The sequence below is a fragment of the Hylobates moloch genome, unplaced genomic scaffold (assembly GCF_009828535.3).
Source record: "Hylobates moloch isolate HMO894 unplaced genomic scaffold, HMol_V3 SCAFFOLD_4, whole genome shotgun sequence".
NCBI classification, from domain to species: Eukaryota; Metazoa; Chordata; class Mammalia; order Primates; family Hylobatidae; genus Hylobates; species Hylobates moloch.
The window spans coordinates 94,959,623-94,978,053 of NW_026652279.1; the positions used below are offsets into that span (position 1 = coordinate 94,959,623).

Below are 18,431 nucleotides of genomic sequence, written 5' to 3' on the forward strand. Positions count from 1 at the left end.
TCTGCCCGGCCGCCCCGTCTGGGAAGTGAGGAGCGCCTCTGCCCGGCCGCCCATCGTCTGGGATGTGAGGAGCGCCTCTGCCCGGCCGCCCATCGTCTGGGAAGTGAGGAGCGCCTCTGCCCGGCCGCCACCCCGTCTAGGAAGTGAGGAGCACCTCTGCCCGGCTGCCCATCATCTGGGAACTGAGGAGCGCTTCTGCCCGGCCGCCCATCGTCTGGGATGTGAGGAGCGCCTCTGCCCGGCTGCCCCGTCTGGGAAGTGAGGAGTGCCTCTGCCCAGCTGCCCCGTCTGGGAAGTGAGGAGCACCTCTGCCCGGCTGCCCTGTCTGGGAGGTCTACCACAGAGGCCAGACGCAATGTGGGGGCTGGACGTGGTGGCTCACGCCTGTAGTCCCAGCACTCTGGGAGGCCGAGGTGGGTTGATCACTTGAGGCTAGGAGTTGGAGACCAGCCTGGCCAACATGGCGAAACATATGAAAAATACAACAAACGAACCAACCAACAACCCAGCGACAACAAAACAGGTCTACCCTGGAGTCATACTCTAATTTTTTCTATTTTCCTCCCTTTCTGATCCTTTATCCCACTTGCTTTTTCTTCCTCTTCCTTCTCCTTCTTCTTTGTCAAATAGAGGATTGAGTTATTATGATTGATCCATACAAAGTCCCTCTCTCATTTATTTTCTTTAATTCCCACCCCCCATTTCTATTCCCCGTCTTCCCATGTGCAACCTTCCTAATATGTTTGATATGCATCTTTTTGTTTGTATGTATTTTTAGAAAATGTTTATTGTTTTGTGTGCAAAAAAAAAAAATTAATAAAAAGACAAAAAAAAAAAAAAAAAGAAAGAAAACCAGCCTGTATTGGGCATGGAGGTGGAAAGGTGAGCTGATGAGGTGGGGGTGGGGCTACAGTGGTGAGGTCAGCAGGGGTCAAATGTATAGGCTCCAAAAAAGGTCTCTATAAAAGAAATTCATCCAAAGTGCATACGGAGAGATGTGATCTCACCAAACCTGTGTTCTCCAAGAGCCAAGCTCTTCCTTGCAGACACCGATCATTGGTACACAAAGGCCTAAAGAGCAAGGAGAAAGCTAAGAAGGCTTTGCCTCCCCATTGCATCAGAAGGGCTGGCATTTACCGGAACTAGACTGAGATCAGTTAGTCTTTTGCAAATTCAGGATCAGGTCCACACTTGGTGAGGGCTGAGATGAGAGAGGTGGGCATTACCCATCTCGGAAATCCAGGGGACAATTTCTACAGGGTAAACAACAACAACAACAGAAAAGGTAACACAAGTTCCCCATGTGCTTGGTTTGATAAAATACTAAGTCACATTTAGAATGATCCGTGATTGCATGTGATATAAACCTAATATAATGATGGTGCTTATGGCATGCATGAAAAGTGTCATAAAACGAGAGAGACAGAAACATAGTCCCAGATGCTCTCTTAGAGACAATTCAGTGTTATGTACGGCTCCAGGATCCCCTGACCCAGGGCAGCAGGTGAGCCTGTTCTTCCAGACTCCTATCAGTCATCAAATCTCGTTGGGGTTCAGGAAGAGACATAATTAACATAGGATTAGCCAAATTAGGTCTGAAAACGTAGTCACTAAACCAGCCTACTGTGAACAATTGGGACAAAATCACATGGGCCCTCCAACATTAGTAGTAACAGCCCAAAAATGTTGTCTGCAAAAACCTCTTTGAAAATACTTGTGGGAAAAGCCACAATTTATAAGAAAAGCATGTCTCATTTTCTAAACAGACAAAATGATCAAGGAACTTATTTTAGAATATTCCAAAGAGCTAGGTTGATGCCATTTTATAAAGATGCCATTTCAATTAAATGCTCATTAAAAACATTACATCATCATCCAGCTAAACCACAAAATGTATTCAGACATGGCTCTGACAAAGGCAAAATTTCAAGACAATGTTATAACATAGTGGTCAGAAGAGACAGCGTTTAACAATTATGAAAACAGATGGGCTGAATTTACATGTATACTTTTGATGTAGTCAGAATCAGTGGAACACCTGAACTGAACAATGCAGGCATCACACTCATGCCGGGCTCAGGAGGGAGAATTGAGGTAGAGGTGGCACCATTCCCTCAACACCAAGACATCTGCCAAGACATGTTGGTCCAAGAGCAGATACCAAGTTTCTCCTGCTTTTCCTCTCTCCTCCTTTCCCTTCAGGAGCTTCCAGCAGCACTGTTTCAGAGCAGCTGGGATTCCAGAACGTTAACTGAGCCAGCCCCCGCCCCCACCTTACTCTCTGGGCCTCTCAAGACTCCAGTGGCTCAGAGAAAGCGCACCCCAACTAGCAACTTCTAGATTTACATCAAGAGTGAAGATACATTCCAACTCTCAGGACACTAAATGACAAACTTTTAGAAGTTAACCTGCTTATACCGATAGTGCCTGAACTAGAATTAAAATTACGCTTTCTGCCACCAACACTATGAATGCATGGAGAGAAAATTTATTTTTTCCTCCCCGTAAAGAGTAGTATAAAGCATTGGAGGTTGCTTTATAAAAAGCAGGGTTTATACAAGTGTTAGTGATTACGATTACATTCACAACCAGCGCTGCTGGGTGAAGCTCCTGGTTATATAAGCCTATTGCTGGATTTTCTCCTCTATTGCCATTTCTGCTGGATAAAGTTAAGGATGTGAAACTCAAATTTCAATCTTTCTCTTTTTTCACGTTTGTTTACTAAAAATAAATCTGAAAAAGGAAGTAAAAATGATACAAAGTAAACTTGATTGCCAATGCCCAGGCAGTCACCGAGTGAGGCCACACGTGTTTCTTACTCCTGGGTACACAACTAAGTGATATCCCCCCAGCATCCCATGCCGTGCTAGGCCCTGTGACTAGTTCTTGCCAATCAGATATGGGGAGAACTGACGGATCTCTTCCTGCCACATGTGGGTAAGAGCAAATGATCCTTGCTCTGCAAACCATCTTGTCTCTCCCCTCCCAGTGTTGAGCTGAGGGTATACTCCATGGAGCCTCACTGTGTTGAAATGAAGCAGGCTTAGTTTTAACAGATATGGTAAGACAGACATGGAATGATTGTCATGGAGGCAGAAGTTCATACTCACAGATGCTAGAAGCAGGAGGCACAGCATGCCAGGCAAGGCCATGCCAGGTAGAGCCACGGATCTCAGGAGGTTGGAGAGACACTGAGCATGGCCCAGGCCTCTACTGGTGTTCTCACAGGGAGGAACGGGTGAGGCAGGGTAGGTATGCTGACTGAGGACACTTAGGATTGTATAATGGGAGTAATTCTAGCAGGCTCAGGGCTGTAAGGATGGTCGCTAGTTGTTGGGTTGTTGGGTACCTGGCCCTGGGGTGCTGTTCGGCAGAGGGAACACCAGCTCAGTGTGTGAGAGTTTGATAAAGGAGGTGGCTGGGGGCATGGGCTTGGGCTTGGTTGTTTTGTATGTCAAAGGCATGCAGGCAGGGGAGGCATTTGCTATCTTCGAAAACTAGCCAGCCCTGGGAGGACAGTCTTTCCGGAATCAGGGCCCCTAATGCCAGTGCATCGGGAATATGGAAAATAAGAAAAATATACTCAACACACCCACGAACAATGCACTCCTCCACTGGATAGGGCCATGGGTGAGAAATAAATCTTTACTAGGTTAAGCCCCTGAGATTCCCTGGCTAATCCATCTTGATTCAACTTCCTGCTAAGGATGAAATCTAGGAACTCTGGCTCACACTTCTTACAACATTACACCAAACCCATCTGTCTAAAATATGCACAACACAGAGTTTGTTAAAAGAGACATTGAAACATAAGAAATATTTAACTGAATGAAAACAATGGCCCTTCCAGCCCAATTCTGGGTTTCAGGATGTGTGAGGTACACTGTCACAATACAGAAAAACAGCTAAAGTCAGAGCTTTACTGCAGTTCATAATTGCATTTAAGACAAAACAGAAACAAAAATCTTGCATTTGAATTTGGAAACCTGTTTATATTTTCAATGTACTATGATCGGGTTAGTAACCAGTTATACAGATTCATGAGCTGTAGTTTCATTTGTACAAATCTGAAAGACTCCCAGAATGTTCTGTGTTTCTAGGTCTTAGGGAGCAGGTTCCACTAACTTCAGGATTTTATGAACTTCCACCACACTCTGTCCTCTCCGCAGGTCTTCCCAGATGGCAGAGGCCACATTGAGTTACTACCCTCTTTTCCTCTCCCATTTAGCATTTAATGTTTGTCTCCAAATCTTTTAAATTTATTTTAGATCTTTTCTATGCTGCACATAGCATTGTTGGTGACTTTTACGGGGGAACGAAATGTGAGTGTATTGTTTCACATACCGTACTGTAAAATAAAGTATTTTGTTGCCCTTTATGACTGCATTAGCACATTCTCCTGGTGGGTTTCGGACATTGTGCAACCAGGTGGAGAAGGGGATTGTTAATTAATGCAATACTAAGTCCTTCTAGCTTTGCCTCCGACCCATCCACTTTTCTCAATTGCCATTATTGCTACATTAGATCAGCAACAGCCCAGGAACTGGACTCCAATCATTATCCTGGCCTGTGTGATTATATTACAATAAATCAGACTGCACAGCTCCCTGCTTAAAACCTGCCAATGGCCTTATTACACTTATACTCCAAAAGGCTCATTTATTCCAAAAGGCCTGGAGGTCTGACTTCTCTGTCTCCACTCTCACCATCCCAAGGCAATCTGTGTCTGACAATCCGCCCTGCAATATCTCTCCCCAACTGCTTCATGCCATCTTTCTCTTGGAACTATTCTATTCCTGCAACCTGAAACTCTTTCCTCTCTCCTCTTCTCCTACCTCATTCCTACTCATCCTTCAACTCTGCTGCCACATTCTCCAGGAAGCAGTCCTTAAAGCTCAGCCCAGGTTAGTTTTCCCTGGAAGACATTCCATCTGAACTTGACCTTCTGCTTTGCTAACATTTTCTGTTCAAATCCTGCCTTCTCTAGGTGTCAGCTCCATGAGGGCGGGAACTCCTCTGTTATATGCACTACTGTGTCCCCAGAACCCAGGAGGAGCCTGGCAGAGAGAACATATTCTTTTATCTTTTTTTTTGTTTGTTTTGAGACTGAGTTTCGCTCTTATCACCCAGGCTAGAGTGCAATGGCATGATCTCGGCTCACTGCAACCTCCGCCTCCCGGTTCAAGCAACTCTCCTGCCTCAGCCTCCCAAGTAGCTGGGGTTACAGGTATGTGCCACCAAGCCCAGCTAATTTTTGTATTTCCAGTAGAGATGGGGTTTCACCATGTTGGTCAGACTGGTCTTGAACTCCTGACCTCAGGTGATCTGCCTGCCTCGGCCTCCCAAAGTGCTGGGATTACAGGCATGAGCCACCGTGCCCAGCCACTCTTTTATCTTTTAACAAAAATGAGTGAATAATTGAGGTTAAGAAGTTGCAGTCTCAGAGAACACTGGCAATCTTGCCCAAATTTAGCTTAATGTGAAACAATGCAAGTCTCAGGATTTATATGGTATGAAACACTCAAGTTTTCAGTAATAAAGTAAGGGTCAGAAATAGTTTAAACTAATATGACCCAACAATGCCAGGGGCAAAGAGAGTCACACTAAGTCTTATTTTGTACACGTGCACTACTATTTCAGTATACAAAACATGCCTGATCTTACAGGAGCACATTTATTAAAAATTATAAAATAGCCTTCTCCAAAAATGTCAAAAGGCCCAGTTGCTTAATTAGTGCCTATACATAAGAGTCCGTATGGTATTCTCCTTAAACAGTGAGGGAACAGTTTCTACGGTGTGGACTCTGGGGAATCAAGAACAAATGTTTTTAGGAGCTCGTTTCTTCTGTTAAGTGTAGTCTTTTTCCCCATCACCTCCCTCTTAAATTTCATCAAGAAAAATCTGAATACTTTCTTTTTTAAAATCAAGACCGATTTTGTATTATTTTGCCAATAACCACATTACACTTGAAGGAGGGTTGCTCAACTCTGCCGACCGGACACGCCAACAGGAAACCCGGGTGTGGGCTGACACCAGGGCTCCTGACGGACTTGGGTCCCTGTGAAGGTGACATGCTAGGTCTAACCTAGCATCGCTTTCCAGATCAAAGGCGAGGAGCTGCAGGCAGACCATGGCAGTAAGTGTATGGCTGTGATGGTTGGAAGAAATCTGATTTACTGAATTGCTTGAGTGGAAAAACTTATTTTGAAATTTGAAATGAATCATCACAAACTCCATCAGCAAAGGAGCGCTTTGAAAAGTCTCTCCAAAACCACATGAAAATAAGCAAAGCAAAATTCTTGGAAGCATTCTAGGGAATGAACGATATACCTTCTCGAAAATATTTCTTCCCAATAAGAAGTGTGCTTCTGGCCGGGCGCGGTGGCTCACGCTTGTAATCCCAGCACTTTGGGAGGCCGAGGCAGGCGGATCACGAGGTCAGGAGATTGAGACCATCCTGGCTAACACGGTGAAACCCCGTCTCTACTAAAAATACAAAAAATTAGCCAGGCGTGGTGGCGGGCGCCTGTAGTCCCAGCTACTCGGAGAGGCTGAGGCAGGAGAATGGCGTGAACCCGGGAGGCGGAGCTTGCAGTGAGCCGAGATCGCTCCATTGCACTCCAGCCTGGGTGACAGAGTGAGACTCCGTCTCAAAAAAAAAAAAAAAAAAAAAAAAAGAAGTGTGCTTCTGTTGCCTTGCCCACAGTGAACACCATTGATATATACCTGAGGTTCTCTCCATAGATGGTGGAGGCAGAATTTTCTAGTAAAACCTCCTGTCTTTGTGACATCATCCATACGGTATCAAGGGGGAAATGAAACTACTCTAGGGACTTCAGCCCCTGGTCAAACAAAACACCTGTGGGGCTCTGGGTGTGGGTGGGCATCTGAGGGACATCTTCAGGCAGCTCTTGGGGGAGGGGAGAGGCCTGAAGGTGCCCCTCTGTTAGACCAAGGGCCCCCACCCCCAGCTTTGACAGTGCCCTAGTTTGTCTCAAATTGGTGCCATGTTCCTATGCCTCTTTGGGGGTGGGGAGGCTATACATTCTCCTAAATGACAATTAGGAGAGTGTAATAAGAGTAGATAAATAAGAGTGTAATAAGAGTGTAAATAGAGTGTAATAAGGCCAGGCGCAGTGGCTCACGCCTGTAATCCCAGCACTTTGGGAAGCCGAGGTGGGCAGATCATGAGGTCAGGAGTTCGAGACCAGCCTGGCCAACAGGGTGAAACCCCATCTCTACTAAAAATACAACAATTAGCTGGGCGTGGTGGCCAGAACCTGTAATCCCAGCTACTCAGGAGGCTGAAGCAGGAGAATCACTTGAACATGGGAGGCGGAGATTGCAGTGAGCCGAGATAGCGCCTCTGCACTCCAGCCTGGAAGACAGAATGGGACTCCGTCTCAAAAAAAAAAAAAAAAAAAAAGTGTAATAAGAATTCACTTGTACTCAGGACAGCAAATCAGCACACATAAACAAGTCCTCCAGTCAGCTGACATATCCTGGTCCTCTGGAGCTTACAGTCTTTATCCCTGCCACTCCCATCCCTACCAAAAAAATCCCTGCCACCCCTAGTCCCACTAAAATATTTCCCATGGCCTCAGCAGCTCAGGTCCTATGCAACTGCATGGTACTGGCATACTCTTGCCAGATCCTATGTTTCTCTACAGAGCAGTCTTAATCTTCTTTACAGGCAAATCCCATCACATAACTCTCCTACCTCCAACCCTGCCCTGAGAAAAAGTGCCCCCCCCCCACCAGGTGTTAGTGATCAGATCCTCCCTCACTTCTTTGCCCCCTTTTCCAGCCCCTACCTCCTCCCTATGCTTTAGCTGTCTTGACTAGGGGTGGTTGTCCACTACATGGGGGATGCTAGAAATATGTAGAGATGTGTTTTGATTGATAGTTCCAGAAGGATAGGGAAAGGAGGAGAGGGAATGTCTTAGTTCTTTCAGCTGACTATAACAAAATACTATAAACTGCATGGATTATAACCCCTGGAAATTCATTTCTTTTTTTTTTTTTTTTTTCTTGAGATGGAGTCTCGCTCTGTCACCCAGGCTGGAGTGCAGTGGCGCAATCTCGGCTCACTGCAAGCTCCACCTCCTGGGTTCACGCCATTCTCCTGCCTCAGCCTCCCAAGTAGCTGGGACTACAGGCGCCCGCCACCATGCCCGGCTAATTTTTTGTATTTTTAGTAGAGACGGGTTTCACCGTGGTCTCGATCTCCTGACCTTGTGATCTGCCTGCCTCGGCCTCCCAAAGTGCTGGGATTACAAGCGTGAGCCACCGCGCCCGGCCTGAAATTCATTTCTTATAGTTCTGGAGCCTGCGAAGTCCAAGATCAAGGAAGTGGCAGTTGTGGTGTCAGGTGAGGGCCCATTCCTCATAGGTGATGTCTTCTAGCTACATTCTCACATAGTGGAAGGGGCAAATGAGCTCTCCAGGGTCCCTTTTATAGGTACACTAATCCCATTCCTGAGAGATCCTCCCTCATGACCTAATCACCTCCCAGAGGCCCTATGTTGTATACCATCACCTTACAGTTGGAGGTTTTGACATATGAATTGCGGGGGCTGGGGGGGGGGGGCGGGGGCATGAGCAGTCAGATCACAGTCGGAGGTTACAGTTTTTTCCAGTCCAGGGCAGGAATGCCTAGATTCCTGAGCCTCTCACCAGAGGCTGACAGAGTCCAGAGTCCAGGCACCCCCAGTCCCACTAAAATATTTCCCATGGCCTCAGCAGCTCAGGTCCTGTGCACCTGCATGGTCCTGGCCAGGAATGTTCCTTCTCCCAACCATGCCCCACATCTCCCTTGTCCCTCGTGACAACCTCCTACTCCTCTTTCAAGAACTTCAATATCACTTCCTGGAAGAAGATGCTCCTGGACTCATTAGACTAGGTTGTGTCCCTTTATTATACAAGCTCCACTCACAGACCCTAGGACTCAGTGCACTGGTAATTAAGCAACATGTACGAAATTCCTGACCATCAACTCTGACCTTAGGGAAGCCTCCAGAGGGCAGGAGAGGCAGTGCCTGGCTTGCTGATATCTATATTCACTGTGCCCTCAGAGAGCCTCTTACCTCATAGATATGCCACAATCTCAGCAAACAAAGAACCTCCTTTCAAACACCCTCTCCAAACACAATCCCATTCCTGGGTTTAACCCTCCCTAAGCTTTCCCCTGGAATCTCTGCCAGTAGTTTTTTTTCTACCACTCACCTTACAAGACGTGACAGGTTTCTTTTCCCAAATTGCCCTGATCATAAAATTCTAGATCTAAATTCTACACTGACCCTTCAATGCCTAAACAGTTAAGTCCCAGCTTCTTTCCTTCTTTTTTCCCCCCTGCTTCCTTCCTTCCTTCCTTCTTTCCTTTTCTTTTCTTTTTCTTTCTTTCTTTTTTTTTTGACAGAGTTTTGCTTTTTTGCCCAAGCTGGAGTGCAGTGGCGCAATCTTGGCTCACTGCAACCTCCACCTCCCGGGTTCAAGCGATTCTGCTGCCTCAACCTCCCATGTAGCTGGGATTATAGGTGCCTGCCACTACACCCAGCTAATTTTAGTATTTTTAGTAGAGACGGGGTTTCACCATGTTGGCCAGGCTGGTCTCGAACTGATGTCAGGTGATCCACCCACCTCGGCCTCCCAAAGTTTTGGGATTATAGGCGTGAGACACCATGCCCGGCCATGTCCCAGTTTCTTAACCTCATACTTGAAGCCCAGTGTAATTCAGCTTTTATCTGCCTTCCTAAACTTCCCCATCTTCCACCCTTTAGCTGCTCAGTTTTCCACACCTGTCCTGATTTCCCCACTTTGCTTGATTCTTCCTTCTGCTGGATTTCATGGCTAAACTTAAATATTACCTCCTCTAGGAAGCTATTAATAACTCCAAATGAAAGGCATCTCTCAGTCTCCTGATATCCAATAGCATTTTATCTATGGTTTACTTGAAACAGCTATTTTTCACCTTGTACTGGAGTTATTCATTTGCAAATCTGCTCTGGTTTGAATGTAGCCCGCAAAGCTCATGTGTTGAAAGTCTGATCTCCAACGCAGTGGTGCTGGGAGCTGTGGCCTGACAGGAGGCCTTTGGGTCATGGGGGCACCACCCTCATGAATGCTTTAATGCTGCTGTCGCTGGCATGGGTTCCTTCCTTCTCTCTCTACCCCATATCCTTCCACCATGGGATGACACATCAAGCAGGTCCTAACAAGAAGCCAGCTCCCTGACCTGGGACTTCCCAGCCTCCAGAACCATGTGCCAAATACATTTCTGTTCACTATAAATTACCCAGTCTATGGTACTCTTATAGCAGCACAAAATGGACTAAGACAAAATCTAATCTCCCTTTCCATACTACAAACTCTTTGAAGGTGAGACTGACATTGATATATCTACTGTCACCCTTAGAATCTACCACAGTGTCTTGAACATAACAGGAATAAGGTTAATGAGCAATAATATAATGATTTTTTTCTCTGTACTAACAGTGAGAATTTAGAAATTAATTCTAAAATATTCAATTTGTTAGGGGAAGTCAACTAATGACCAAGAACACCAATGTCCCTCTGTTGTTCTGATACACTTAATATTTGCAATTTACTTCACTTTACACAGTTTCACTCAGTAGATTATTGTTTGCAACACAACTCAAAGAAAACCCCTATGCTGGAGGCTCAATAATACAAGGAAATAATGACACTGATGATGACGGTGACAATAAAAAGAGGAAAAAAGCATTCTATTGGCTGGCTGCCAGGTAATTTGCCAAATCTGGAAGAATTAGATAACTATAGCAGAACTAATTTAAAATTCACTTAGTGCTGTCTCTTAGGTAAGTTGGCAACTGCTGGGAGTCTACCTCCTTTTAAACACTGACCCTGTTAGGTGAATGAATGGACTTACATAATGGAATCTGGGTAAACTATAGCAATTTCACCATAAACTACAAGGCACCAACTGAGAGTATATGATCATAATTCCAGGATTAGAAAACCATCGTCTCCACTGCAGAACGGCCACATTAGTTCCTTTTGAAGCAGGTAAGTAAATGACCATCTTGTAAAGCTTCTGAGAGTCAAAAGGCAAGCAATTCTGAGTTAGGAACACAGTAGGATGTCTAGATAAGAAGTAGTAAGGGGTCTTCAGAGAGTACTTGTGGCTAGTTCATGCTATTTGCAGACTCTTCTTAAGTACCAAAGCCTGGGCTCAGGTACGGAGGATAATTGCTCAAATTTCTCTTATGTTCATCAGACATACCATTTCCCATCACTAATCCTTCCTGCTACAATGATGGCTGAGTCTGTCACCAAAATATCACAGCCTCTGAAACAAAATCACATCCCAAACTCTTATACGTACACACTCTTATTTACAAAACCATTTTAAAATAAATTAAATCCACCGAGTAAAGATGAATCACAAGAAGGGTTTCAAGTTAAAAGAAAACGATTTCACTAGAATGCTCTTTTTTGGGGTCGGGCTAGAAAGCATAAAATTGTATTCTCTGATTTAAAGACTTAGGAACCCTCAAAGGAAAAAGAGTTCTGATGAAATTGAAAGAATATGTCACGTGGCATAAGAAAATGGCAGTGCATGCATTTTGTCTGTCAGTATTTAATAGGTTAAAGAATATCAGTAAGGATGAGTCATTTTCTGTTTGAAGCATAAAACTCACTGACAAAGAAACAAAGACGCTTGGAAACTTTATATTCTTTGGTTCTTTGAACAATAAAGGGCCTTGTCTAGTCAACATTTGGAGTCATTTTTCCCAGGGGGATTATTACTATTTGAGAGGGATGAAAGAGTAGCATTCTCATGATACATTTTTATTTTCTGAGAATAAAAATATGTCTCTTTAGGAGGCCACGTTCTGGATGTATGAAGAAGTGTGAAAAAACACGGAGTCTGCCACAGTTCTCAGACATCCTCTTCTAGCTGTAAAGACAAACACCAATCTGGAGAATTAGTTCTCAAACTCTAATTTCAAAAGGCGTACATCAAGGACAGGACACTCTTTCAGAAAGCTAGGAATAAGATTCATCTCTTATAAGATTTGAGTTATTCTGCATATGGGTAGGGGAGGCTTGGAAATAAAAGTCCAAGTAATTAACAGAGAATTTCAAACCACGGACAAAAAGCGTCAACATTTCATTATAGTACAGGGCTTTCCTTGAAGATCTCTGACTCAAATAGTTTTTACAAACTGAGTTGAGAATTCCTAGTACTCAAACTATCCAGTCAACTGGAAAGAAAATGGGTTCTCGAAGCCAGAACTGATGAAACCTAACAGCTATAAACCTGGGACTAGCTCTCATTATGCTTTAGATCTGTTTTTCCTCTAAAATGTGTTCCTGTGATCTCTTGTTCTGCAGAACTGGAAAAAAAAAAAAATTGTGAACACACAGGCAGCAGAGTGGCTGCAAAGCTCCTTGCTGACAGGTGAAATCACACAGCCCTTACCATGCTCCAGAGCTTTCATGGGAAACCAGAAGAGGATGAGGGAGTGGACCAAGGCGTTGATGCAGTGACCCCAGAAAACCTAAGGAAAAACAAACCAAGGGAGTCAGGAGCTGACCAAAACGCTTGACCTCTGTGAAACTCTCAACAAATGCCACATTGTGAAGGATCCTGGCCGGGCACTGCACGGTTCCAGGAGTAGCGTATTATTCTTGAATTTGGAAAAAAAAAAAAAAAAGGCCCACCCAAATCAATTATTTAATTTTTATATACAAATAACTGGATTATCTCCAGATCATATTACTTTAGTTACAAAGACCTAAATATCTACTCACACATATGCAGACCAACACAATCTATCCACATGTGAAAAATTCACTCTGATCAGTTTTCTTTAGCATTGTAAGAGAGACAACAACATTTTACAAACATCCAGAAAAAGGGTACTAGGTCAAAATTGTTAAGAAGAGACTAAAACTATGTCTCTTCTTAACAATTAAACTGTATCAGGGGCGGATGGGATGTCTTAAAAGTACTGAAGGCCGGGCGCGGTGGCTCACGCTTGTAATCCCAGCACTTTGGGAGGCCGAGGCGGGCGGATCACGAGGTCAGGAGATCGAGACCACGGTGAAACCCCGTCTCTACTAAAAATACAAAAAAAATTAGCCGGGCGTAGTGGCGGGCGCCTGTAGTCCCAGCTACTCGGGAGGCTGAGGCAGGAGAATGGCGTGAACCCGGGAGGTGGAGCATTCAGTGAGCCGAGATTGCGCCACTGCACTCCAGCCTGGGCGAGAGCGAGACTCCGTCTAAAAAAAAAAAAAAAAAAAAAAGCACTGAAAACATTCCACTTGTAAATTTTTACATGGCATTCTCACTCTTTTACTACTTCAAATCCCTCTCATTCAACTTTTTCTTGTATTTTTGGGATTTTAGATAATATGCATATTTGAAAATTCTCTTTATTTTAATGTTTAAAGGTCAGAAAAAAGAACACAAAGTTTAGTTTATTCTAAACTTTAGTTTCACTAATACATCGCAATCATTGTTTTAACCACTGTGATGACAGAGTTATTAACTATTAAAGCCAGATTAAATTTATTTAAACATCTACAAGTTGTCCCTGGGAATTATCATATAGTTTGAGCCTAAGTAGTGGTAAGACAACAGAAAATACTGAAAAATGTTATTATAAGGCAATGGAATTTCCCCCTGCTTTAAATGTTCATTTTGCACCAACTCTGACCTTTTTACCTAAAAAAAAAAATCTTTAAAGTGCCTGCAGATAAGTTTCCGTGCATTCTCAGCTCTTACTTCCCATCTCAAGTGGCCTTTGAATTCAAATTCTATAGAAAATGGATTTATGTAAATAATGCAGTGAAAATGGATCATATTTTCCCATTAACGGAATCACAGTCAACAAGGATTGGTAAAATGAGTCCCTCAAGTTTCTTTGGATGTGGGAGACAGTAGAACCAATAAGGAGCCCTTCTGTTTCTTCCTTGCCTCGGATGTGACTAGTGAGCCTCCCCAGAAAAAAGCGGCTGTAAGGGACGTCAGGAACATCTGGCTCAGAAGTAAGGCCCTGGGAGACTGTTCTCTCCTTGAGGCCTGGCGAGGTGACTCCTCATGTCCTCACTGACGACCCAGGAACCACGCACACAAATCGTGACCACCACCAGTACACAGTACTGGAGGTGAACTGTGCAACGGACCTCTGTCTAAACTTCTGAATCCCCCCTGCGCAAAGACCTGAGGCAGAAACAAGGCCATGCAGCCATGCTCACATTTTGCCCCTCTGTGCCCAGGCACACATCTCTCTTTTCTTTGGATGGGGTCACCCAAGCACTCTGCCACTTTCACCTGCAAATGGCATCTGTGTGGCAGACCCCTCTGCTGTCTGAGACCGCACGACTCCTTTAACAGCCCACCCAGCTTTGGCGTGGGTTTGTCAGGATCACCTATATCTTTTGTTTGTTTGTTTCCTTTCTGATTCTCTGGTCCAGAAAAACAAAACCAAACGAAACCCCCGCAACTCATATGATCCCTGAGTTCGTATCTGGCCAATTTTACACACTAGCTAAAGACACATTTTATTTCAAATGACAAACCCAGCAGCAGCTAGGTAAGCTGCCATCAGGCCTCCACATGGGGCTGCAGGACTGTGCAAGGGAGGTCTCTGACAGCGGATCCTGAACCTGGGCTATGGGAGCTGCTGCCCACACTGATGTCAGGGGCTGACGGGGAGAAACGGGAAGGAGTCAACACACTGGGACCAGAGGTTGCAGCGCACGCAGCATGGACCCATCACCTGAGAAGGCGTCTTGAATTCACTGGGCTTGTGGCGTGTGTGTGTGTGTGTGTGTGTGTGTGTGTGTGTGTGTGTGTGTGTGGTGGTGGGGTGAGTGGATCGTGTTCTCAGCACTTCTCAAATATTCTTTCTCAAGCTTCAACTATCTCCTAGGCAGATGACTAGAATCAAACAGCCACGCCTTTCTGAGGTGACAGTTCTGAGATCACACCCTGTTTACCTTTGTGTTGAAGCCTTCGCCGTTCTGGGTGATTTTGTAGAGCTGGGGAAACCTGAGCATGCTCTCCTGAGTGCAAGACCTCTCGAAGATTCCCAGAGTGAAGGGCGGCAAAGCGGTGAAAATCTGCAGGGAGAACAATGAGCCATTAAGAGCAGCCCTTCCGATCCACACGGCTTCAGTGTTCCCTTCTACCAAATGATGACTTCATTTCCAGTCAAGTCCAAACCTGAGACTCCCTGATTCACAGATCCCCAGACACCCTCCAAACAAAGGAAATAAATGAAAGACCATTTTTACGTTAATACTATCAAATGAATACACTGAACACTAAAAACATCATACATTATCTGATTAGCCAAGATTTCTTGTTAAATTAGCAACTACCTTCCTTTGTAAAATGAGGACTGATGTGGAATCATGCCATAGTTAGCTGTGTGACGTGTTGCTTTGTTTTCTGTTCGCGCTAGCTGAGGTAAAATTTACAACTTTCCATCCTGACGTTATACTCAAATTTCAGGAAGCATAATGTACTTCATCCATTTATTCATTCAACAGACATTTACTATAAATGAATTATGGGCTAGATACTGTGATAAGCACCAGGCATGGAGAGATTTATAAACAGAAGAAAGAAGGAAAGGAATTAGGACCTCCAGGAACGCCATCTACTGCACAAGTGGGGGTGGGGGAGTGGGGCAACAGGCATAGAGATAAATATACAAAACGCAGAGCTCTGCAAAACTATTAATACCTGTTGGGGGAGGACACAGAAGGAGAAGGGAGAGTCACTAAAGAATTCTTGCATCAAAGAGTATCTGACCTGCAAGGTATTGGACCAATATGATTTGGCAAGATGACAGGGATGTGGGCGAGGAAGGAGTCCCATGAGAGATGCACCCCTTATAAAGCTCTGAGACATCAGCATGCCTGTTTGGAGGTGTTGAACAACGTTTACAGGAGGCCACTGTTTGGACTGAGCTCCTGCACTGGCCCCAGCAGACCTGACCAAACCAAAACGGAGTTACTTGTGCTAAGAGCTGTGTCATCAAACTAAACTTTGAAACAGGCCAATTTTCCAAAAACAAACAAACAAACAAACAAGCAAACAAAAAACAGGAGATTCACAGCAACCGGTTTACCTGGGCACCAGAAAGGGCCCAGTTTACCTGAGGCAGCATGATACGGAAGTCCCCTGTTTGAACTCTGTAAAGAAAGTCACTTTGAAACAACCAATCACTTTTTGTTCTGCTTCTGTTTCCTTAGCCCCTTTCTGCCTATAAAGCTGGCCTCCTCTGCTCAGCTCATCAGAGCACTCATTCTGTTTCATGGAATGAGATGTTACCCAATTCCAGAATGGCTAATAAAAGCCAATTCGATCTTTAAATTGTAATTTTGTCTTTGGACGAGGAACCTTCTAAGATACACAGGATTGTCGCTGGCCGAGGGTGCAGTGTAAGGCAAGGATAGGAAGGAGGCCAGACCAAACAATCTCCAGTGACAATGAGTTCTTGGGCAGATGGTGCCTTGCAAGACTTTTGACTTTCACCTGTACTCACATTTGTGTTTTAGAAAGATCAAGCAGGAGCTGAGGAAGGTGCTTGGAAGAAACATGTCATTTTAACTCAGGATGTGTTGTCCCTGAGGGTCCTTCTCCTGCTTGGTTCTGGGAATGGTTCACAGAGCCTGGGTCACTTGCTGCTGAGTGTCCCTCAAATTCCCACCCACAAACCCAGCAAGCTCTCAGGCCTGTGGGAATTGGACGTATGTCTGTAAGATAATTCTGAACTCACACTAGCTATTTGGAGATGGAGTATATGGCCAGAGGAAGCTGTTCCCAAGTCTATTGGGAGTAGGCAATCAGATGTGTGGTGAGTAGAGTCAGTAAAACTCTCACACTCTTCCTTCAGTCCACGGCAGAATGGAAAGCAGCCCTGGGATTTCAATGTGCTACAAAGACTTCAAGGAGAAATCCACAGGAGACTTGTTGCACTCACTTTCCTCACAACAACAAAAATTGTCTGTTTTATAGCTGGACAGAGCTTCTACCAGAAGCCAGGAGCCATGCACACTTCCTTAGTACATACCCTCACCTCCATTGCTCTGCATCCATGTGTCCATGTGATGTCATGCCTACTGTTTACGTGGCAGTCTTTTTCTTTTTTTAAACTTGAGCTTCTCCTTCTACCCATCTTCAAATTCTCCCCTGCCCTTCATCACCAAGCTATAATGAAGCCCAGCATGCCTACATATTTTCCACTCTGCCTATAGCATACTACACACACACACACACACACACACACACACACACGTTAGGGATCATAATTTGTTTCATAAAACGTTGACACTGGCCAGTCATGGTGGCTCCTGCCTGCAATCCTAGCACTTTGGGAGGCCAAGACAGGAGTTCGAGACCAGCTTGTGCAACACACCAAGACCCTGTCTCAATTTCACAGAACACACCAAGACAGTGTGTGCCTGTAGTCCCAGCTACTTGGGAAGTTGAGGCGAAAGGGCTGCTCCAGCCCAGGAGGTTGAGGCTGCAGTGAGCTATGATTCTACCATTGCATTCCAGCCTGGGCCACAGAATGAGACCCTGTCTCCTGCCAACCAAAAAAGTAGACATTATACATTATACACATTTTTCTTCATCATGCTTTTCTTGCTAAACAATACATTACAGAAAGCCCCCCAAGTCCCTTGGGTTTGATGCTAATGCAGTCTTTTAATGGTCACATAATAATTCATAGTATGGATGTGCCATTTTTTTTAGCCATTCACCCACTGACAGACATTCATTTTCTTTCCAGTTCTTTGTTACCACAAACATTATGTAATACATATCTATATTATATTATAACATACAGGCTTTTTCTTTTATCTCTATGGGAAGAAGGCCCAGCAGGAGAGTTAAAAGGATACATGCATTTTTAATTTTACTAGATTCTGCCTTTCAAAGGATTTTGAAAGCATTTTCCTCTCCCGTTGCAAAAGACAATCATAGATATTTCGCTATTTCCCTATCAGCAATGGTTGTTACATTGATCTTTTCATGTTCTCCAGTCTTAAAAATTAAAGATGTTACTTCTTACTTTAAAAAGCTGCATTTCCCCAACTACCAGTGAGTTTGAGCATGTTTTCATACATTTGTTGGTTATCTGGATTTGCAGTTCTGTGAAATGTCTACTCATGTCTTTTGTCTACTTCTTACTTTAAAAAGCTGCATTTCCCCAACTACCAGTGAGTTGGAGCATGTTTTCATACATTTGCTGGCTATCTGCATTTGCAGTTCTGTGAAATGTCTACTCACATCTTTTGTCTACTTTCTATCCATGGCTTATCCTCTTTTTAAAGAGTTCTTTGAGTAGAACAGATATCAACTCTGTCTTTATATTATGAAATTTCATGCAAATGCACTCTTTGTCTATTGGTTTTTTAAATG

General features: G+C 44.3%; 1 protein-coding gene across 2 annotated transcripts in view; it reads right to left on the reverse strand.

Annotated features, from left to right (window-relative positions):
* The window catches only part of ATP8A2 (ATPase phospholipid transporting 8A2), a 713,978-nt gene that overhangs the window by 186,145 nt on the left and 509,402 nt on the right, over positions 1-18,431 (reverse strand). For both annotated transcript variants that reach the window (XM_032150616.2, XM_032150617.2), the window contains exons 29-30: positions 14,993-15,115; positions 12,468-12,546 (exon numbers count right to left, since the gene is read on the reverse strand). In XM_032150616.2, coding sequence (XP_032006507.1) covers positions 12,468-12,546; positions 14,993-15,115 — 202 coding nt within the window. The remainder of the gene's footprint in view (positions 1-12,467; positions 12,547-14,992; positions 15,116-18,431) is intronic.